General features: G+C 24.8%; 2 protein-coding genes across 2 annotated transcripts in view; both read right to left on the minus strand.

Annotated features, from left to right (window-relative positions):
* Nucleotides 1-8,115, minus strand: part of LOC145828464 (uncharacterized) — a 23,028-nt gene extending 14,913 nt beyond the window's left edge. Inside the window, exons 1-7 of the mRNA XM_082936223.1 lie at nt 7,924-8,115; nt 7,622-7,810; nt 7,363-7,455; nt 7,027-7,110; nt 6,788-6,915; nt 611-763; nt 18-150 (exon numbers count right to left, since the gene is read on the minus strand). Coding sequence (XP_082792349.1) covers nt 18-150; nt 611-763; nt 6,788-6,915; nt 7,027-7,110; nt 7,363-7,455; nt 7,622-7,810; nt 7,924-8,011 — 868 coding nt within the window. The 5' untranslated portion in view covers nt 8,012-8,115. The remainder of the gene's footprint in view (nt 1-17; nt 151-610; nt 764-6,787; nt 6,916-7,026; nt 7,111-7,362; nt 7,456-7,621; nt 7,811-7,923) is intronic.
* Nucleotides 8,030-21,926, minus strand: LOC145829925 (uncharacterized). The gene is made up of 6 exons (XM_082937809.1): nt 21,814-21,926; nt 18,986-19,073; nt 12,811-12,891; nt 9,400-9,455; nt 8,396-8,575; nt 8,030-8,184 (listed from the first exon to the last, which is right to left on the minus strand). The coding sequence occupies exons 3-6, from the start codon at nt 12,887-12,889 to the stop codon at nt 8,170-8,172; spliced, it is 330 nt and encodes a 109-aa protein (XP_082793935.1). The 5' UTR covers nt 12,890-12,891; nt 18,986-19,073; nt 21,814-21,926; the 3' UTR covers nt 8,030-8,169.
* Nucleotides 21,927-23,377: the final 1,451 nt, after the last annotated feature.

The raw sequence follows: 23,377 nt of genomic DNA on the forward strand, positions 1-23,377 counted from the left end.
AAATACCATTAACCAACCATCTTCTAGTTCTTCTTTTCCCGTTTTTTTCTCATCTTCATCTTCTGAGTATTCTGAGTCCGTAGATGCAAGTTCTATACCAGATGAAACACAAGATGATGTATCAGAATCACTGTCATCATTAGCTGGTGCCTTAAAATTATTGGCAAACATTTTAATTTGTTTTATTTTTAATTACTTGTTTTAAAGTATAGTATAAGAAACCATCACTACTTGCTTTAAAGTGACATTAAATTTTTAATCTTAAACATTTGAGAAAATCTAACATAACAAATAAATACTTATTAAGATATTTTTAAAAGTTGCTTATCTTATTTTTAAAATATATCTCAGAACTATAATGTTATTATAAAACTTTTCTAATTTTCACACTATTCCTTAGTAATGCACATACTTTTCTTCAAACGGATATAAAATACTTAAACTACTCATAGTACATATTTAGATATTTATGTTGATTGTGTATTAACATTTAATGACAAAACTTAAATACTGCTTAACGCCACGAAATTAAGTACTTTTATAAACACCCTTTTTTAATTAATTAAAAAAATATTTTTTTTTTATTTATCTATAAACTTTTTTAACTTACAGTGACAGGCTCTTGAGTTTTTTCCTTATCTGTTTCAACATCAGGTGAAGCCTTCTCTTCAGTGTTTTCATTTGTTTCCTCAATTGTAGAACTAACATCTTTTGTAGTCAATTCTACCTTTAATTTTTTTCTATTTAAAAACAGTGCATATTTCTATGAATTTTAATGAATTATAATAACTAGAACTTTTAAAATAAACAGCTAAAATAAATTAATTAAATGACAAAAACCTTAAGATATCAAGGCCAATCTTTGAGCCAAAAAAATCTGAGAGACTTTAAACTAGCCAAATTCATCTAGAATTATAAGAATTCTTTAAAAAAATTGCGCAACTATTTTCATGCCAGTGAGTATGTGCACACTGTTGTGAATATAATATATTTTAGTGCATTAATTAGTCTTATCTTTTTTAAAGTTATTGGAAAGTTTTAATACTCTATTTATCTATAAAGATAACTAAACCATAAAAAAAGTACAACAAAAATAATAAAAACTAAAAATTCAATAAAAATATAAGTTACCATTAAATAAAAAAATTAAACTAAACTATCCAATGGGAGTAAAAATGTTATCATTAATTTACTAATCATGTTTTTTAAGATGTTGAAAATCACTCATTTTGGCTTATATATACTAATATTTTTTTTACAGGGTTACCACTCTTTGAGTCAAAAAATTTTGGCTCAAGTGACCAAAACTGTGATTGGATGACTTTAAACCAGGGTTTCCCAAAGTGGGCGATATCGCCCCCCTGGGGGCGATTTTAGTAATTTGGGGGGCGATAATTAGTAAGGGGGCGAAAGGGTGGGCGATAACTAGTAAGGGGGCGAAAAGGGGCGATTTTAAAATTTTGGGCTGTCATAAGATTTTTACTTTTTTTCTTGCTATTTTACTAATTTTAGCTTGCTATTAATTATTTGACCCTGAGGTGAAACTTAAACAAAAAAGTTTCTTTTATTTATGTAACAGATAGAAAAAAAAATCAAGTGCTTATGACTCCTACTTTCAAGTAAATATTTCTTTATTTAACAATTACATAGATCATAGACGATTTAAATCCCTCTCACTATTTTATAACCTGACATATATGTTATTTGGGATCATAAATGGTTTGTAAAAATCTATGTTATTTATTATTAACTATCACCTCATGATATTTCCAGTTTTTTTTTTTTTTGAAAAGTCACTAAGTTAGACTAAGAAATAAAACTATACAGAGTTGCCAATTTACCTAGAAACCTGGAAAATTCTGAAATTTGACAATTTAGGCAAAAAAATAACTTAGAAAAAATCTGGAATTTTTAACAATTTTAACATATTAAGTAGTAAAATTTAGATTTGACACAAAAAAGCTATCATATAGATAAAAATATGGATCCCTTCGAGGCAGATACTTTTGAAGTAAACGACTTACAAACTGACCTTGAACTTAAAGTAAGTTCTTCCAAAGAACGATATGAAAGCTTTTGGACTCAACAAAAACTAAGGCAAAAGTATCCAATCATTTGAGAGGAATTTAGACTGTTGTTTATAGCTTTTCCTTCTAGCTATGTTGTTGAGAAAGCTTTCAGTTCAGTTATCAGCATCTTGAGCAAAAGATCTAATCTAGATATTTATAGAAGAGGTGACTTAAGACTCTATTTTACTGATTAAGAATCAGATTAGAAAAACTTGCAAGCAGTCATGAACCTTATCCTTCACATAATATTTGACTTCAGTAGCAGACATTATTTTTTGAAAGTTTTTTAATTTTATTTGATCTTTTGAAATATTTCTTATTTAGCCCGGTTTGTATTGTATTTAAGTAGTCTTTTTAAAATAATAACTTTATTAAGCTATTTATTCTACAACAGGTTTGCATAATGCCTAAAAAATATTAATTATGGTAGACTTCCTCTTGAGTTCGTCTTTTTTACCCAAAAAAAAGTGCAAATTTATATTTTCTTAAATTTAACTTAAGTAAAGTCTATTACTAACTAAATATTTATAAAACAAAATATATATAATATTTAATAGCTTGTATAGATCTTTTTTTTTTAATGAAAGTTTGTTTTATATTGAAGTGGATTTCATGTTTAATCTTAACATTATTGCATATAACATATTGAAATTTGTCATTTTGTAAAAAAAAATTGTAATAATTTTCTGAGTTTGCACTTTTTGATTTTTTTCAAAGTGCGAACTCAAGCGGAAGTCTACTATATTTATTAAATGGTTTATGTTTTAAAGTTGTTAATAGTTTTATTTTGACCTTGTTAATTTTGTAGTTGATATTCGTCGTTTTACATTACACTAAAAGTTTTTATAGCATAGTGATTAAAATATTTGTTTGAAAGACAGGTTTTTGTTATTACTTGTTTAATCTGTATATAACTTATATCACTATATAACTATTATCTGATTGTAAAATTCTGGTAACCATTAAAGTTTTTATGTCTATAAAGAATTTTTCGGTTTTAAAAGAGTATAAATTTGAGGTCTCTATTTCAAATGACTTCTACGTTTTCATTTAAAAGTTTCTTAAACTCAATTTTATTTTCCAACTTTATTTATTATTGTTAAAAAAATTATTATTATATAAGGAGTTTTAAACTATTAATACAACTGTTTTTTGTATTATCTTAATTCAACATATATTAGCAATTAGAACATACTTAGTTTATTTTAATACTTCAACACTAGCTTTTAGTTTTTCACTGTTTTCCTCTGTTAAATTATTAGAGGCTAATAGCTAGAAAAAAAAATTTAAACAGAACTAAATAAGCCATCAGAAAGACTGCTACAGTTACAAAAAAAAATTTTAACCTAGTTAAAAGTTTTTTTTAATTGATTACTTTCTGTTCTCAGAATTAACTGTAAACCATTGGATTTTTTATATTTGAATTTTAATAAAGAAAAAAAATTGTTAGAATTAAGGTTTAGTTCCCTAAAGATTATTCCAAGTCAAATACTATTACATGGTGTTGTACTACAAAACAAATAGTTTAAAAAGTTTGAAATTAAATTTTTAATTTTACAACTAACTTGCTTACAATATATCTTAGCATTGAAATTAATAAATTTACTGCATTAATTGAAGCTGTTGATGAAACCACTTTTCATGTAAGATAATCAACCAGTCGGTCAAATTTCCTTAAACTAGATCAGAAATTATTTTTTAATTTTTTTTTATTATGTGTAAAATAAACTGTTCACAGGGTTGCCACTCGGTCAGGAAAAGTCAGGAAATCAGGAAAAGTCGGGAGAAATTAAAAAATCAGGAAAAATCAGGAAAAAATGGGGGGTTTTGAAAAAATGACGGAAAAGTCAGGAAATTTGATAAAATTAAAAAAAAGTCAGATTATGTCATTTTAATTTTACAAAATTCCTTGTTTTCCAAAGCCTTCAAACGGTAAAAATTAATTAAAAGTCCTTTGAAGTAAGAAAAAAATTCCAAAATTTTCCTAGAAATTTACAAAAATATTTAATTTTATTTCCAATGCCTTCACCTGGTATAAGTTAAGATAAAAAACTCCTCACAGTGGAAATTGTAAAAATAAAATTGGAACACGATTTCAGCAAAGTAACTCGATTATTGTTGATGAAAATTTGTATGCGTCCTTGGAACGACGTCAGTATCAGTAGAAATGAAAATCAGCTCCATCCTACCACTATAGTTACGTCACTATAGAAATTTGCTAATAGAATCCAATAATTTTGCTTTCGAAATAAAATATCCTTTATAAAACTGCAAAAAATTTCTATTAACATATTGAACAAGTACCCTACTTTAACAAGCAGATTTTGTAAGCTTTTTAGTATTGATAATCTGTAGCAAGGACACTTCCATAGTGAAACTGATATATACACAAAAGTTTATCTAGCATAATTTTAGAATCTAAGTGTTTTTTGTTTAAGTAAATAGTTAAGTTCTTTATAGTTAAGCAGTTAGTTTAGTATTTTATGGATCAAGTTTATGTGTATACTTTATCTCTTTATAATTTTTTAAAGTTGTTTAAATTTATGAAATAAGTTTTAAGAGAGGTATATGCCAAGATTAAGTTTACACATTATTTGTATTTTTTGTAGAGTAACTTAAGTTTTTAAAGTAAATAAGAGTATATTTATTTGTTACAAATTTTATACTAAATGATTAGAGAAAATATGTTATACAACAGATATATAGTTTACTTTTTTATGTCTTTTTTTTTAAATTACTTCACTTAAGTACTGGAAGTTTGATGATAGAATTCAGCAAAAAACTGTTGTTTTTAACCTGTATAAAAATTAGATTGAAAGCTTTATATAATTTCATGTGTTAGATTATGTATTTTAGAATAAGTTTAATTTAAGAGTTTGGTTTATAAAAGTCAGGAAAATTTTGGTAAAAAGTCAGGAAAAAGTCAGGAAAAGTCAGGAATTTTTTCTCAGCTTGACCAGTGGCAACCATGTGTTCATTATTTTATAGTTTTTTAATCTCTGGTATAGTTATTTTAAAATATGCCTATTTATAAAATAATTTAAGTATTTTGTGCGGCTTAAATAAGTTACTTAGTATTAACTTCTAAATGTCCGAATCTTGTTATATGTGATATTATTATAATGTCAGGTTTCAGTTAAAATTTCAGATGGGTAACGTACGGCTCAGATCGAGTCGCAGATCCAGATGAATTTCGACCCGCTAAGTAAATTGAAAACTACTTGTGCAAAATAAATAAAATTTAGTTTTTTGATACTTAACATTTTGAAATACGCTTTCATTTCGCTTTCAGTTCACAATAGTATTTTCTAGATCACAATAATACTAAATCATTTTATTACAATTTTGCTCGAGTTTTTTAATTTTCTTATTGTTATTTTTTTAAATCATGCAGCCCGCATTTACCTTTTTTTAACGAGTTGAAACTAGAAAAGATATTTTAGTAAATATGAATTGCTGACTACAAAAGTTGTCCACCACTGGCCTTAAAGTTTCACCAGTTTCACAACAGTTCATATTTAAACAAGATTGATTACAGATTACACAAGGCTTTTTAATAATTAAGTATTTTAATACACTTTACTGGGCTTCTAAGAAAATAACTGTAAATTATTTTCTCAAGCCTTGTAAACTATATTGAACACAAAAGTGCGTGCATAAGAAGTACCAGGCTAAATTACATTTCGAACACAACTTTTTTTAGTTCAAAAGTTTGTACTCAAAAGAAAAACTACTTTTTAAAATTGTGGGGGGCGATTTTTTTCAAATTACTGAAAAGGGGGCGATTCAGTAAATGAGTTTGGGAAACCCTGCTTTAAACTGTCCTCGTGAGTCATCCTGAGTTTTTCATATCCTTAAAAAAATTAAAAATATTCTTTACCTTTCAACATTAGTAAAAATCAAGTTCTTAAAATAAAGGTTATAAAATAACAAAATATTGGAACTAAACCTCATTCAAAACTATTAAAAAAAACTGTACTGAGATTGCAAAAAAAAATATTCTGATTTTTTTTATAAAAAACAAAAATATCCTAAGTCAGTCTGTTTAAGAAAAAAAAACATATCCTGAGTTATCCTGAAATTTTCAAAAACTTTAGTGTATCCTGAGTTATCCTGAGTGTGTGGCAACAATGTTTAAACTACTTTCAGCAAAGCTGTGATTATCTTTTACACTTTTTTACAAAATGCTATAGGTAACATATTTATAATATTGAAGTAGAGCTTACTTTAATGCGAAAACTTTTGCATAATAGCTAAAACCAACACTGTTAAACTATTAATAAAAAGTAATAGAACATAAGCTTCCTATCAAATATCAAAACATTTGAAACTGATTCAATTTAAATTTATTTAAAATTTATCAAAAAACTAGCCTGATATTTTCATATCAGCTAAAAACTAGCTGAAGTTGCTCAAATAAATCAAATAGCCTGAGTTAGTCTAGGATTGTCAAAAAAACATCAATTAAGTTTAAATTAGCTTGAGTGTTGCGAAATATCTAGGTATGTTTTATAAAAAATAATCTTATTAAAGAAATTTTAAGAATATCCAATGATTTGGTTGCAACAGTATTTTTAATGATATTAAAAAACTTACAAATAGTCACTCTTTTTATATAAAATGAGCAAAAAGGTGAAGGAAGTAAAAAATTTGTTAAAGTTTTTTAAACCTGTATTAACTAAAAATGTCATACTTCTAATAGATTATAAAAAAATTACTCTTAGTATATTCTTATTTTCTTCGCCAACTGATTTATTATCTAGATCTTGCGTGTCAACCTTTTTGCTCGATGAACCAATATTTGAGTCGGATTCTTCCTGTGTTTCACTCTCCACAGATGATATACCTGTAAAAAATAATTGATTTAAATTCTTAAAGCCTTTAAAGAAGTAGTACAAATATTTTCAGACAAAGTAAAAACGAAATTTATAAGCATTTATTAAAAACTTTAACTCACTCTGTTGATTTTGGTTTGCTGTATCATCATGTTCCAATGTTAAACCGGGAGTAGTAGGAGCTGCATTTTCCAAACTAGCTGATTCTGTAAGAAGTTATTTATCATTAATAACAGAAAAATAAATTAATATTGGAATATGAGTGGTAACGAAAATTTTAATTATTAAAATTGTTTGAAAAAGTTCTTATCATTAAAACATACTTTAAGAACTTAAGTTTGTACATACAACTTTAAAAACAACTATTTATTCTTAAAAGGTATTAGGTCTGAAAAAAAAACAGTTGCAAGGGTTTAAACAAAAATTGATAAAAAGTTAGTTCGGAGGAAAAAAGATACCTGATACTGGTGACGTCTTCTTGGCTGTTTTTGGCTTTTGCCTCTCAAATTTATCGTCGCAGAAAAATTGCTTGAAATGCGAATAATGGAGATCTATATAAACAAGTATTAATGCGACCGCATAAAACATAAGAGTCAAAAGTTAAAAAACAGTTATAATTAAGCGAGAAACAGGTCAGTAGCAATATATGCAGTAATAACATAAGCGAATAGTATGCATCAAATGTTAACTTAGTAAACAGTAAAAAAACATATTTACAATGACAATCGTTCTTAGTCTTATGTCTTGCGAGGCCATCCTCAGTCCAGAATTCTTTTTGGCAGTTGTTGCAGCGAACTTTTTCACTCAGCCTTTTTATAAACTTAGGCTGTTCAAGCAGTCGATTGTGATCGGAATACGAGCCGTCATCTGAGTCAGAATATTCTTCATCTGCTGGCTCCTCTATAACTGCCGATTGCAAATTTGGATTTTTTTTGTGTAAAAAGTGTGAGCAACTTATAACATTTTAATAATAAAAACTTATTCATCTTAAAACAGTACCAACGTATATGAATGATTACCTTTTTCACAACAGTTTTGATGTCTGGTGAGACCGGCCTTGGATTTGCATTCTCTTCCACAATATGCACAGTTCAGTTTTTCACTCATTACTTTATTTTCAACACATAACTCATTGGCTGGATCTAGCAGTGAAATTTCTTGATTTTCCTCTGTTATTCCAGAATCAGTCACTGCAAGTTCATGGTGATATTTTGATGATGATTTAGATGTGCTGTTGTCAGAATTTTCTTCATCTGCTGGCTTCTTTACAGCTGATGACTCTGTGAAAAAAAATACGTTAAATCATGTTCAATGTGTAAGAGGAGCTAGGAACTTACATAATTTTTATTCAATAACTTGTAGTATTATAAACGCATTTTTTTGAAATTTAAATTATCTTATATCTACTTAGTAAATATGTCAGTAAAAGCAGTAAAACAACTGTTATTGATTACTTTTTCTGCAACAATTTTGATGTCTAATAAGACCAACATTTGATTTGCATCCTCTTCTACAAAATGCACAGTTCAGTTTCTCACTTATCACTTCCTTTTCAACCCATTCATTGGTTTGATCAAATTGTGAAAGTTCTTGATCATCATTTTCCCTTGTTATTTCAGAATCAGTCACATTGTAGTTTTTTGATTTGCTGCTCACATCACTAGCTGGTTTCTAAATAAATTACACTTTTTTTTTTAAATTAATTATCATTGTAGTCATTTTGTAACTTATTGTAGGTTTATGTCAAATGACAAACTGCAGTCTTTTATGAGTTAAAAATTAAATGAAGATTTATATACGCATAGTCAACAGAAACTTTGTATTGACTAACTCTATACAACATTAATAGAAACAAAAAGGATTATAATATACAAAATACAACTTTGGTACTTGTGGTTTTTGTGGAATACTTACAGTGAGTTTAAAAACCATAGGTGCTTTAAGTTTAAATTATTTCATTTTCAGTGTTTTCAAAATTTCATTTTTAAATTTTATACTCAATCAAAATACAAACAAAAAACGCTTAACATAAAATATACAGCAAAATTTAGCAGCAAAACAGCTAGTTATCAATCATCTATATAAAAAAAAATATATAAATGTTATACATTGCTTACCCTTGTTCTAAAGACATAACGGATTAATTATCTTTTTAACAAGTACTTAAGCTTGTGATTTAGTTGGTGTTAACTATTTTCAAAAAGTTTGGGTTTATTAATTTATACCAATAGCATTGACTACTTTTTGTACTATTCTAAATTAAACTTGAAAATTTATGTCTTTAATCTTATCTTTATTTCGAGATAACAGTTTTCTTGGGTTCATAACTTTTATTGGTATTAATCATAAATTTTACCTAGTATTTATTTCAATTGACCAGATTTTAAAAGGGTAAAACTTTCACTGAAGATAATTTATTTTTGTTAAGAACATACATAAAAAATCACTCATTCTTATTCTAGCTCGTACAAAATTAAATACGATTAGGTACAAACCTCCGTTTCAACTTCTTTCATCTCAGTGTCATGATAGATTGCACAGACTAGACGACCTATACAACATTACTTAAGTTACAGATAAAATATGTATTCTTTTATAAACTTAAAAATACTTTTACTACTTAAAAAGTATTCCATCAAATTTATTGCTACAAGTTTTCGCTCACCTTTATAGTATAAGTTCAAATTTAAAATATATACAAAGTTAGGATATTTTAAACGTTCCAAAAACAATGTTGTGGTTTAAATTACCATAATTTAAAATAATATATAAAACTTAAATATACCAACAAGAAAACAAATGTATGAAATGAAAGAACAAAATTTAATGGGTTTAAATCAAATTTTTCAAAAATGAAAAGTTGTTTATGGAATACTTACACAAATTTTTTATTTCAAGTTTCTGCAGGCATTAGCTTAGCCAACATTTTAAACGTAGAAAAATAATTCCAATTTTGAAATTTGTAATTTACAGTGTTTGAATTTATAACTCAATTTAAAAATTGTGTAAATTTATATTTAATCCTTGGTTTCTTAATCCTTTAAATTAAATAAGACCATTGTTTTACAAGTATGTTTAAACTAAGTAAAATAACAGATATGTAAATGTTTTTTATGAAATCAATTTTTTTTTTACTATATAAGCTTAATGTTGGTAAGACTATTTTAGTATTACTAACTTAATATTATATAGTATAAAAACTTTTTTTTTAAATAAAATATAGTTTTGATTTAGGCCTTAGTTTTTTATTACTATATTTATTACCATAGTTAATTATTACTACTTTTTTAAGAACATTGGGGGTCCACCCTATCTGTTCTGAGTTAATTACGTTTTGTAGGCTTGTATATTAGGTATTATACTTTTTTAAACAATTAACAAAATCACAAGTAGTTTTTGAGACAAAAGTGATCAAAGTCCTTGGGTTCAATAGGTTCTTCACAGAAGAGCAAACTAGAAAAGCTTAAAAAGATTGTTTCACTAAAAAATATGTTTTTCTTCATTTTTTAAACAATCTAATAATTTTTTTTACAAAAAGTCAATTACTAGTAATTAAATTTAACAAAAGTAGGAATTTTTTAATTAAAAAAAAATTAAGATTTTTTTAATCTAAAATTCTTATCTTTTAAAAGGTTAGGTGTCAAAAATGCACAAAGGGACAATTTTGAAGAAAGTTTTACTTTTGGACGAATATAATTTTGCACAGATTTAAAATTTATTTATATTCATTCTTTCAACATTTTTAATTTCTTTTATTTTTAGTTATATATTTTTAGTTTTTACTACCTTTGCTACCCCTAACCCTTACCCTTGGTTGGCAACTTTTTTTTCTTCTTCTTATTATATTTATTAATATTTTTTACAACTATCACTGTTACCCCTAACCCTTAGTGAGTAACTTTGTTTTCTTTTTATTTTTTTTTAATGTTACTATCATTGTTACTCCTAACTCTACCATTAACCGATATTTTTTTATTAACATTTTATTTTGTTTTTATTTTTATTACTTATTAATATTATTTTCCACTATTACTGTTACCCATGACCCTTACTTTTGGTTGTTTACTTTGTTTAATTTTATTTTTTAATTTACTCTCTTAGAAAAGTGCATTATTGCAAAATTGACCCTTTGTGCATATTTGACCCGTCCCCCTTGTAATAATTTAAATTTAAAAATCTTCAAAGGATTGAGTAATGTTTCCCGGAAATTTTTAGTCAACTGCAAAAAATATAAAGGAGAAATTATATTTATAGTTATTTTTTAAACTTCTAATAAAAATGACAAGAAAAAATAAGGTAAATACTTTTATATAGGAAACTTAATACAAAAGTGACTATGTCTCTAAAGTTTATCTTAAAGTTTTTATATACTAAACTTAAAAACTAATTATAGTTCATATTATACTATAAGCTACAATACAAGATCCAATGTTAATTTTTATGTAAAAAAACCCTTACCTCCCCGTGACCTTAATACTTAACTATACTTTAAACTAAGTAAATTAGTATCAAGCTTCTTAAAAAACTATTATTTATAAAAGCTTTTTAAAATTTTTAGTAATTGTTGAAATTTTTTTAAAATAGTTGTTAAATGGTGCAAACTCAATAGTTAATTTTGGAATACTCAAGTATGTAAGACTAAACCAAGGTTTCCAAAAGTGGGCAATATCGCTCTTTAGGGGCGATTTTAGTAAATCGTGGGCAAAATAACTAGTAAAGGGGTGAAGGGGGGGGGGGCAAATTTTAAAATTTTGGGCAGTCACAAAATTTTAAAACTGACACTAGATATTCTTGAGTTGCAGATGAAGAGCAAAAAAAAAGGTCTAGGGTGTTTTTAAATGGTAGTTTTTGAGTAGCCTTGTTGGAGGGGGCAATATCCTTTTTAATTTCTTTAAAGGAGGCCATTTAAAAAAAGTTTGGGAAACCCTGGACTAAATTTTATTTATGGAAAAATATATATTTACTTACAATTTTCTTTTGAACCAAGTTTATAAGTGTAACAAACTTATAGCTACTGTTTTCAAAAGAAAAAACAACACTACTTTTGTTAGTTAATACTAACTGTACTAAAATTTAAACGATCTTATTGTAAGTTAAAACATTGATTTAATTTTATAGACTTTTTACAAGTACATTACAGTTATGTTTTCTTTCTCAATAAACAAACTATTTAAACAAAAAAAAATCGGTAATTACCTAGGATGATGTGGCACTAATATCAAGCTGAAATGATATTATATTCAATGTCTTTTATAACCACAATTTTAGGCTAAAATTCAATAATTTAAGCCTAATATATTTAATCTAAAAAGTTACTTTGTTTTAAACAAGCTATATAGATACCTAGTACGAACTAAATTTATTTATTTTACACTGAAATATTTAATTAATTTTTTTTTACAACATCGTAATCAATATAAATTATTGTATAAAAACAAATTATTCAGTAATCTTCCTTTAATCTACCAACATATGTTTCTGTGTGTTGATTCGTTGACACACAGAAACATATGTTGGTAGAATAAATAAAGATTACTGTATAATTTGTTTTTATTTATATTCCAGTGAAGTTACTTCACTAAGATCTTTTGTTAGCAAACAATTAAACCTATATTTTGAACAGTTATAAATTATTATATTGATATAACCGCATTATATTGCAAAATAAAAGCAAATTCAAAATTTATTAGTTTTTTTTTTTTTTTATGTAATTATAATATTGAAATTTTTAGCCTAAGATTATAATTAAAAAGACTTCAAACATAATATAAATTCAGCTTGATATTGGTGCGACATTATCCTAGTTAATTAACAAAAAATCATGTTAAGTGTATATACTTAAAACCTATTTTAACTACAGTATAACTTAGCCAATAAAAACAAACAGACAGACAGTTGTGACTCACCAGTGTTATTTCTGTCAGGGTCTGAAGGGTCAAACTTTTGTCTGGAAATACCTGCATTTTCTCTTCTGTTACGATTCATCCCTGTGAAGAAATAAAAAATAACAAATAAAACTGGGTACACAAAACAGAAAATTAATAATTTATAATTAAATAATTCACAATTAAATTTTGATTAGAACCATTATAGTGATATAATTAAACTGTCGTACATACAAAATATGTTGTGTATTATCATTTAGTTATTATTTGTGAGAATTGCTATGAGTAAAATTCTTCATTTTGTATATGTTAGTACCAAATAATTTTATTTTATTTTATTTAACTTTAAAAATCTGGGTTTTTTAAAACACTAACCATATAAAATTTTCACTAAAATATATTTAATTGCTTAGCAGTAAGTAAAAAATATTTTTTTTCTAAAGCAATGATTAATTATGAACAGGTTTTTAATTTTTAGAAATACTGTAACTTATATACATATTAGCTGTTCACTTTAGAAAAATTTTTGTTAAATTCAAATCAATATAAGTACAGATATTTATTACATATTTAGTTTGAAAGAATAACTTGAACTTAAATAAATTCTGATAAGTTTTTCTACCCTCCGTGAAGAATGAATTTGACATTTAACTAGTAATTACTAGTTATTCTAACTATAACTTATATAGACTAACACCAAAACAGTTTTTGATCAAACTACTATCTCTAATTTTAAATAAATAAATAAATACATATATGTATATATCACTTTAATAAAATATTTATATATTATACAAGTTTTAGATTCAAACTCAAAAATATTTTAAATACCTTAAGTAATGTGAAAAACGACTGATGAAAATAATAAATTAAAGCATAAATAATCTATAAAAATTAGTAAATTAATTACAAACTAAGAAACACAAATTTAACATAACAAAATTACAAACTAAATAACTTACTCTTAAAATTTTATTCAGTAACTTAAGAATATGGTTTGAACTTTATAAGGTGGGTTAAGTATAGCATACAACAAAATGGCCTATTTATTCAACAGAAAACGCATAAATTGATAAAAACCCAAAAATGGTTTAATCAAAACAAAAACATAAGTAAACGAAGTTAAAGCTTGAAAATAAGGATTTCCTAAAATAATTTTTGTAATTACTACCTTGGAAGAAATTAAGAAACAATCGCTCATATTTATTAGATATCGCCCTCTCAATAGCTATTTTCCTATTTACTACTTATTTATTTGTTGCTCCTGGTAGCTAAAACCGCTCAATTTAGGAAATCGTGCTATTAACAAATAGTAAAAAAGCTAATCATATAAAAACTTATACAGATATGAAATAACTAAAAAAATTATTATATATTAATGATAGAAGTTTATAAATCGCAGTTTATTTTTTTAAAATTATTTTAAGTTAAAGCATAAACAAATTTTGAAAATTAACAGATTTATTACTTTAACTAATACTCAATAGCACAGCTTGTTTAGAGTAAAACAAAAAATTACTTAATTCAAGTATCTAATTTTAAGCCTATTATTAAAAGTATCAAAGTATAGAACTTAATTAATTTCAAAAAAAAATCTTTTAGTGAAAATTTTTACTTTGTTTTTATTTCTGTTAAAAAATAATTAAAAATGTATTAAATTGTTTAACTTTTTAAAGTAGAATATGTAATAAGTAAATCAATTTAATTTATAACTTTTTTCTTTAATCTCATTAGAATTTTATGCAATTAAAAGTTAAAGTTTTTTTGATAAAAACTATTCATTTTTTACTTAAAAAAACTCAATTTTTTTTTTTCAAAAAAACTATGATATCGAAAAAATATTAAGTTCCTTACTCGTGTGCGTACCTCTTAAAATGAGTACCTTGGTACCTTGTAGATCTACTCTAGTAAAAAAACTATAAGAATTTATATAAACTTCAAGTGTTTAGATAAACAAATAAGATCTATATACTAAATATACCGCTCAAACCTTTCCAGGACACAGTCAATGGTTGTTTGAGATTTTTCTACGGCATCAAGTAGATAAAATAACTAAATGATTAGTTTTAAAATTCTACAAATTTAAAATGCATATATAAGCTTAAAACGCTTTCAGATTTAAAATCATTTGTCAATAAACTTTTAGAACTAGAACACATTCTTGCAACTAAGTTTTTAACTTATAAAAAAAATAACAAAAACAAATCCCAAACTTTAAATCATAAACAAAATTAAATATCAAAAGTGCTAAAACTATGACTGTTCAAAAACAATTTATAAGTATTTTATAATAATTATTTTAATATCATAATATTCTCTAACTAGCAGATGATGGTTTTAAACTTAAAAAATTAAAATGAAAACTTAGCTTCTTAAAAAAAGCTATAGATCTGTATATATAATGCAGCGGCCTAATTTGCTGAGTCTTTGTTTTACAGCAATTAAAATTATTTTTCAAATCTCTCTAAAATAGAAATGGGAAGTTTTTCCAGGGGCAAGATTTACCAGAATTAAGGGCCGTTTAATATTTTAAAAGATTGATATAAATACTAAAAAACTCTTTAATTAAAAATTATAGCTAAATAATTACTAATCAACCAATAATGTATTAACAAAAAGAATTTAGAATGCAATGTCAAAAGGTTTGATCGGTAACGCTTTTGCAGTAAATAAACCTTTTTAATTCGAAACCAAAGCATATGATATTTTAAAGTTTCGTGGTTTTAAAATGTCACTTTAACTATTAAAGTTCGCAAAATTTTTTCTTATTTTTTTAATAAACAAAATAACTTAAACAACAGCATAATTGTAGGGTATAACGTAAACGACTTTTTTAGTCAGCGGGAATAAATTACCATATTTTTGTGGGAGAATGTTTTAGAAAAAGTATATTCCAAATTTAAAAATAACTCTAAAAGGGTAAATCTGTAATTAGATAAGCTTTGATTTAATGTGATAAGTTTTCAATATTTTCTAGGGATTTTTCATAATATTGCAAATTCCTTGGAAGTTAGAACCCTGTAATGTACATTTTGTTTCAACTTATTATAAATTCAGATTGTTTTCCTTAATTGGATTTTTTTTCATATCAACCTGCTTAAATAAAACTTTTCTGATTAAATAAAATTTACTAGATTGATTTATTTATTTTTTCAATTCTGCTTAGTTGAATTCTTCAAGTAAACTATTTTAACTACATTTAAGTTATATATTCTTGTCATTTAGGTTAGTAGAATATTACAAAAAAAAATCATATTACAGTCTATAAGCTTTGATGTAAGTCCAGCGCAAGCGTTGTATACTTGTTAAATAATCTATTAATATTTAATAGTCTGTAAGTTTCCACTTCAAGCTTAAAAACTTGCACAAATTGTTCTACAACTTGCAAAGACCTGTTTTGATAATGGAATTGAAACTAACATTAAACGACTTATTACTATTTTGTTTTATTTAGTGGAAATCATAACTTTAAGATATAACAACTTAAACAGATTTGTGTATTAATGTAACAAGTCCGATGGTTATCTAATCTGTTCTAATTTTCATTTTTTATAAAAACTTTCACATAAGTTTATACAATATCCAAAATATTTTAATTACGACTTGAGTTAATAGTTAAGTTATTATATTTTTATTTTACAATTACATTTACTTTATAAAAAAAGAGTTTTTACGATCTTTTGCTCGTAATTTAATTTATTTTATATTAACTACGATTTTTTTTTAAGTTCTTTTTTTCGTTCTTAATTCGTTTGTGCTTAAGTTTTTTCGACCCTTTTAAACAAGTACAGTCACCTCTCGCGAATCTACACACATTGTATCCACAGCAAAAGTGCGTAACTACACGAGAGGTAGCAGATATACCTACTATATAGGGTACTTTCTTATAATGAATTTGACTAAACACATTTTGGTTACACTCCCACTTTTTTTGTTTACAAAAATTGTTCAATTTAAGTTGCACGTACATATATGTGCAAACCTTTTCAGTAAAAGTTGTTTCTATCTTAACAGAGTACTTTTTCTACTTCGTTTCTTGTCCATCTAAGATTAAACTTGTCTTGCATGGTATTAGAGAAAGATCTTTCTTTGTTATCATGCAAAAAAAAGTTTAAATTTATATAATTAAATAAATAGCTAAAAATTTTAAAAAGGTATCACCTAAATATAAAAAGAAAAGTCAGAGAGTTCAATAGGTTCTTTATGGAACGAACAAGCTTAAAATGCAAAAATCTCAATTTTATAAGATATTAAACTATTTCTACATCTTTAAAATTCAAAAAAAAAAAAAAAACTTAAATAAGTATTTTGTTAACTAAATACATAGAATAAATTTACAATATAAACATTTTTAAAATAGTATTTTTGTAGTCAGGGTTGCCAAATGTTTTTGTTAAATTTTATCCAGGTTTTTAAAATTTTCTCTAGGTTTTTAAAAGTACACATTTTGCTTTAAGTTTAAAGTTAAATTTAAGGTAAGAAACTGTGTTAAATAGTAAAAAAGCTTTGAAAAGATACTTTAATTGTGTTTTTTATTAAAAAAAATCTTGATGATGACAAAAACAATTTGTTTATAGGAAAGATTTTTTGTGTCAAATTGAAATTTTACTACTTAACATGTCAAAATTGTTATAAATTCAAGGATTTTTTTGCAAAATTTGTCAAATTCCAGGTTTTTTGGCAGCCCTGTGTAATTCATGAGAATTTTAAAATGTGTAACTAAACGAGAGGGCGTAACCAAATTTGTGCGTAGACTTGCAAGAGGTGACTGTAAATATAAAGTAATAATCATAAAAACAAAAAAGTTTTAATTTAGTTGTATTTAAAACAATTAAAGTGAATCAAATGATAATACTGTTCATATATAATAAAAACTTGGTTGAAAATTTTAAAGAATATTAACAAGACGAGATTTGAACATCCTCGCACGTGTTGTATTTACAAACAAGTCTGTTTAACATTGATTCTTTTCGTTCTAGGTTTAAGTAGGTACTTATTAATGAAATAAAAGGTAAACAGTCAGTCGACATTACATGCTTTTTCGGTTTGTTAAATGAAATAAATGTCTTATATGTTTTATTAAGAAAGGTTATATCTAAAAATTATAATTTTTTAATAAATCAAACAAAAATGTTGAGGTTTGCTCAATGTTTGTTTTGATTACATTATCTAAATAAGTCTGTGCAAGTTGTAGAACAACTTCTGCAAGCTTTAAAGCTAAAAATGGAAACTAACTGACTATAATGTAGTAATAGATTAGTCAACAACTGTACAACGTTTGCGGTAGACTTACAGCACAACTTATAGACTGTAATATGAAATTTTTTGTATTTGGCTATTACATTTTAAAGGTTTAACTTAAGAAAAACTCTTTACTCTTAACGTTAAAAATACTCTAGCTACCTAATTGAGAGGAAGATTTATCTTAAATATAGTTACAACAGCTTACTTTAAAAACTTTAGAAAGCATAATTTTCAAAAGTTTTTAAATAGTTTTTTAAACACGACAATCATTCAAAATAATAAATAATTCAAGAAATTTCTCAACTTAATAATTTCAACACACAAAAGTTTTTTTGTTCCATAGTACAAATTAAAGTCAGAAATTAAAACTTAAACCACTAACACGCAGGTCCGAAAGATACCAAAGCACAAAACTAAAACTTTTATTAAGCATTCAAAGCCCTAACCAATAATTAAGTTACAACACCGAATGCTTTGAATGTTTAATAACAGTTTTAGTTTTGTGCTTTGGTGTTTTTCGGGTCTTCGTGATTTGAATTTTAATTTTTTATTTTAATTTGTTTTTCACTTTAATTATGTTATAATTTAGATTTATTTATTATTGATATTACCCTAAGTTTCTATAGCTTTAAAATTAATTTATTAATTCAGTAACTAATGCTTGTTGTTTTACTTTTTCTTTTTTATAGTATATAGATTTAGCAACACATTTTCTTAACTTATTATGTATTGAAAATAATTGTGAAAACTATGTTTAATTAAAGTGCCCGGCTGTGTTTTTTTCTAGAGATAAAGAAAATATTATCTATCTTACAATGCAATGGAAAGGAATTTAAACAAAAATTGTTAAAAAAAATGTTAAATTAAAAAGATGTTAATTAAAAATTATAACTTAACAAAAAGACAGAAAATTAAAATTTTATAATTAATTTGATAAAAAACAGAGACTTACTCTAGCAAATTGAGCAGTTGTCTTGATTCAGAAACTTATCAGGAACCAATCGTGATTTATTTTTGATGTTGTAGTAGAATTCCTCCATCTAGTATTAGTATTTGATGGAGAAATTAATATTTACTACACTCAAATTTTTTAATATAACGGGTTTTTTTAACGCTATTATAAATTTAACAAAATTCAGTTTATAGTTTCTTATATTTCATACACTTTTTAGTTTTACACATAATTACCAAAAATCTAACTTTATTTTTTATCAAATAAAATCGTATACAAGAACAAGTAAACTTGCGCTATTCACGGTTACATATTTAGGTTTTTGTTTAAGTATTCTAATATAAATTATACTCGCAAATTAAAAATTTTGATTTTTGTATATTTAAGACTATAGAATAGGAAACAATAATACTTTGCACTAACAGCATATACTAGTTTTGTTACTAATTTTTTTTTCTGGTAGAAAACACTAAAAGTTAAAAACTACAAAAGTGTTATATTTAAGTTTAAATCTAAGATTTATTTTAAACTGTCAATGTAATATACTTACTGATAAGTGAACAAAACTTAACTATTAACTAAATAATCTTTATTAGTATTAAATAAAAACAAAATCTAAATAATTACAACTTTAAATAAAAATTGGAGACAGAAATTTATTTTGCAATTTACTTTTTGTTAACTTAAAATTTTTCGATCTCTATATGTCAAAAGTTCATGTAGATAACCAAACGTATTTCTGTAAAACAATAAAGTTAATAAAATTGTAAGACTATGCGTCACAATGGGTAAATAAAATTATATGTAGAATGAAATGCTATTATAAAGTAATTTATAACTATTTATGAAAAACTTTAAAACACAAAACAAAATTATCATATACTAATTATAAAGTTAAGCCAATTTCTAAAAAAAATACATGTTATAACTTTACGTTGATACCAACTTTAAAAAGGTTTTAAACAGTGTTAAAAAAAACTTATCTAACAAAATTTAAAGTATAAAGCTAAAGTACTAGAAATTGAAAACATCAATTTAGCAATTTTAATAAGAGGAAACACACATATTTTAACTTTAAAAAAAAATAAATCAACAAAAATGAAACTTAGTAACAAAACTACAATAACTTAAACAAATTAAAATTATAAACAAACTTTTGTTTGCATAAACTTGACTTATTATTTTTTATAAATAACAATTCTAAAAAACTTAAATGATACATATTACGTCCTTTACAAACATAATAATACACTGAACATTTATTTTAGTCGTTAAATGAATAGGATCCGAAAAACAATTAATAGGACTACAGCAAAATTGTCAGCCCTACAAAACACGGCCCAAATAAATGTTCAGCATATTTAAGACTTCAATATTTAGGAAAGGAAGTAAAGCTTTTGGAAAACCAAATTGAAACCGTAAATAACATTTTTGGGGCAGTAAATTTAAAAATATCTCATTCCACTATAAAACCGCTAAATGGGATTGTTAAAGATCTCACTCCTGATCCAGAAAAATTCAACATAATCTATAAGTACAAATGCCATTGTGATAGTGTGTATATGGGGAGAACTTCACAACAATCCAACAAAAGAAGGGACCAGCATATTACCAACGCCTGTAGGAAACTGGATGACCTATGGGACAAACAAGCCAATAAAAAGTTAATCGGCAAAGGTGAACATCTGTTAAAAAACTTAGAATGCTCAAAAAACTATAACAACAATATGTTTTCCATTGTTTGAAAGGGACGTAATATGTATCATTCAAGTGTTTTAGAATCGTTATTTATGAAAAATAATAAGCCAAGTTTATGCAAACAAAAGTTTGTTTAAAATTCTAATTTGTTTAAATTATTGTAGTTTTGTTACTAAGTTTCATTTTTGTTGATTTACTTTTTTTTTAAGTTAAAATATGTTTGTTTCCCCTTATTAAAATTGCTAAATTGATGCTTTCAATTTCTAGTACTTTAGCTTTATTCTTTAAATTTTGTTAAATAAGTCTTCTTTTTTTACTCCGTATAAAACCTTTTTAAAGCTGGTATCAACGTAAAATTATAATAGGTTTTACTTTTAGATATTGTCTTTATAATTTGTTAAGTATCTGATAATTTAGTTTTGTCTTTTAAAGTTTTTCATTAATAGTTTTAAAATCACTTTATAATAGCATTTCATTCTACATACAATTTTATTTACCTATTGTGACGCATAGTCTTTCAATTTTATTAAGCTTACTGTTTTACAAAAATATGTTTAGTTATCTACATGAACTTTTGACAAGGGTAGATCAAAAAATTTTAAGTTAACAAAAAATAAATTGCAAAATTAATATCTGTCTCCAAATTTTATTTAAAGTTAGTACCAAAAAGAAGTTAATTACAACTTTATTTACTTTGCTTACTCTTTCTTAACTATTTTATTATCTACTTTATGTTATCACATTAAACTATTCAAAAATGTATATACTATTTTAAATGTTTTTAAATATAAATAAAGCTTTTTTTTTTTATTAATACACTAAATTTGTTATATCACATTTATAAATAGGGTTAAAGTGTTTGTTTCAATAAACTTTGATCTTAATTCTCAATATTATTTTATTTCATCTAACTATCTAATTGTAAAATACATGCCAAAACTTTTTGTCATATGGATATGTATTAAAAACTTTATTTACACTGTATTCTAAATTTAAAATTTTGAAGTGTAAACATTACTTTCATTTATAAGCTAGAAAAAAACGGCAGAAGTATTGAAGTTAAATAGTATAATGAAATGTTTAAAATTAAACATACTATCAAAAATATTTTAATGATTTAAATATTAAACCTTATTATTTTTCGAGAATATTATGAAAATTATGTAACTTCAACAGCGTATCAGCAACCCTCTACTTTTGTTATTTAGAGGAAGTATAGACTCCAAAGTGTAATCCAGAGTCATACCTGATGACAAGCTTGATTTAAAACTTACCTAATTGATATAAAAAGCTAATACTTTAGTAAGTTTTTTTTTAAGCAAATTATTCTATAATAAGCACTGTTTACATAATTAACAGAAAAATTTAGACTTTTAATTCAAAAAAAAACAATCAATTAAATTGAACTTATAATGGCAAGTGTTTATACTAGGTTTAAACTAGTGCAAATAAAATGCATTTAAAACTTTAGTTAGTATATTATATTGTTATTATTAAATGTAGACAATGTGTATAAATTTTTTAGTCTCTTTTTCAACTGTCTTAGGGTTTTTTTTTATTTGAATTAGTCCCTCAAAAGCACAAATATTTTTGATGTAACCGTAAATGTGAACATGAATTTATAACAACAAAACTTATCGATGTGTGAATTTTACTGCAATTATACAGTATATAAACTTAACATAAAAATAAACTTAAATTGTATTATATAACTTTTTTTACTACATATATTAAACAGAAATTTGAGACATGATTCGTTCAAACACATTTTTATTTAAACAAACAAGTAAAATCAATTTCAGCTAACACTCATCACCTACTTTTGTTAGCAACTAATTTTAAAATTAAATTTTAACAGTTAGTTAAAAAACAGTTAGAGGTTTCATCAGAAAGTATTCAATTAAAACTAATTAGCATAATTAAGCAAAATTAACTAGAGATAGATTAACAGTTTATAATAACATAGTTACAAATAAATTTATCAGTAATTTAACTAAGATAAGCAAACGTATAGATACAAAAACAAAACAAACAATAAATATAACAAATAAGCGACGAACAGCATTCATATCAACTTATAAAGATTAGATTTATAAATGTATTGTTGCTAGCACAAATTAGGTTTAAACGTTTTTATAAAAAAAAGATTATAAAACACTTAGATGATAATCATTACGTGCTTTACTTATAATTGAAAAATAATTATAAACTATATCTAAACTAATAAATACAAACTAATAAACTATATTAGATATGTTGATGACATTTTTGTATCTTACAAAGATGATTACAACATTAATGAATTTTTTAGCAAAATTTAAAATTTACACCCAAATTTAAAGTTTACTATTGAAAAAGAAAAATATAATTGCTTACCTTTCTTGGATGTTCATTTATTGCGTACATCTACTGAGTTGCTTACTACTGTTTATAGAAAACCAAATTTTGCTGGCCAATATATTCCTTTCAGTCATTTTGTCCTTATTCCCAAAAAATTGGCTTAATTTCCTGTTTGCTATTCAGAGCACACAAGATTCGTTCAAAGAAGTTGTTTAAGGAAGAATTGGATAAAATTAAAAGTATTTTTGGAGCTCTTGGTTATCCGTCACATATCATCAGAAAAAAAATTAAAAATACGATCTCTAAATTGGAAAAAATATGTTAAACTTTGACCAAGTAAATGCTCTATATATT

Source organism: Thalia democratica, chromosome 2, assembly GCF_965202585.1.
Source record: "Thalia democratica chromosome 2, ktThaDemo2.hap1.1, whole genome shotgun sequence".
In the NCBI taxonomy this organism is placed as follows: Eukaryota; Metazoa; Chordata; class Thaliacea; order Salpida; family Salpidae; genus Thalia; species Thalia democratica.

Coding starts and splice junctions, on each gene's coding strand:
- LOC145829925 (XM_082937809.1), bottom strand. CDS start 12,889: ATGAATCGTAACAGAAGAGAAAATGCAGGTATTTCCAGACAAAAGTTT. Junction 9,456..12,810: donor CCCTGACAGAAATAACACTG/GTGAGTCACAAC, acceptor AATGTTGTATAG/GTCGTCTAGTCTGTGCAATC. Junction 8,576..9,399: donor TGAAAGAAGTTGAAACGGAG/GTTTGTACCTAA, acceptor TAATTTATTTAG/AAACCAGCTAGTGATGTGAG.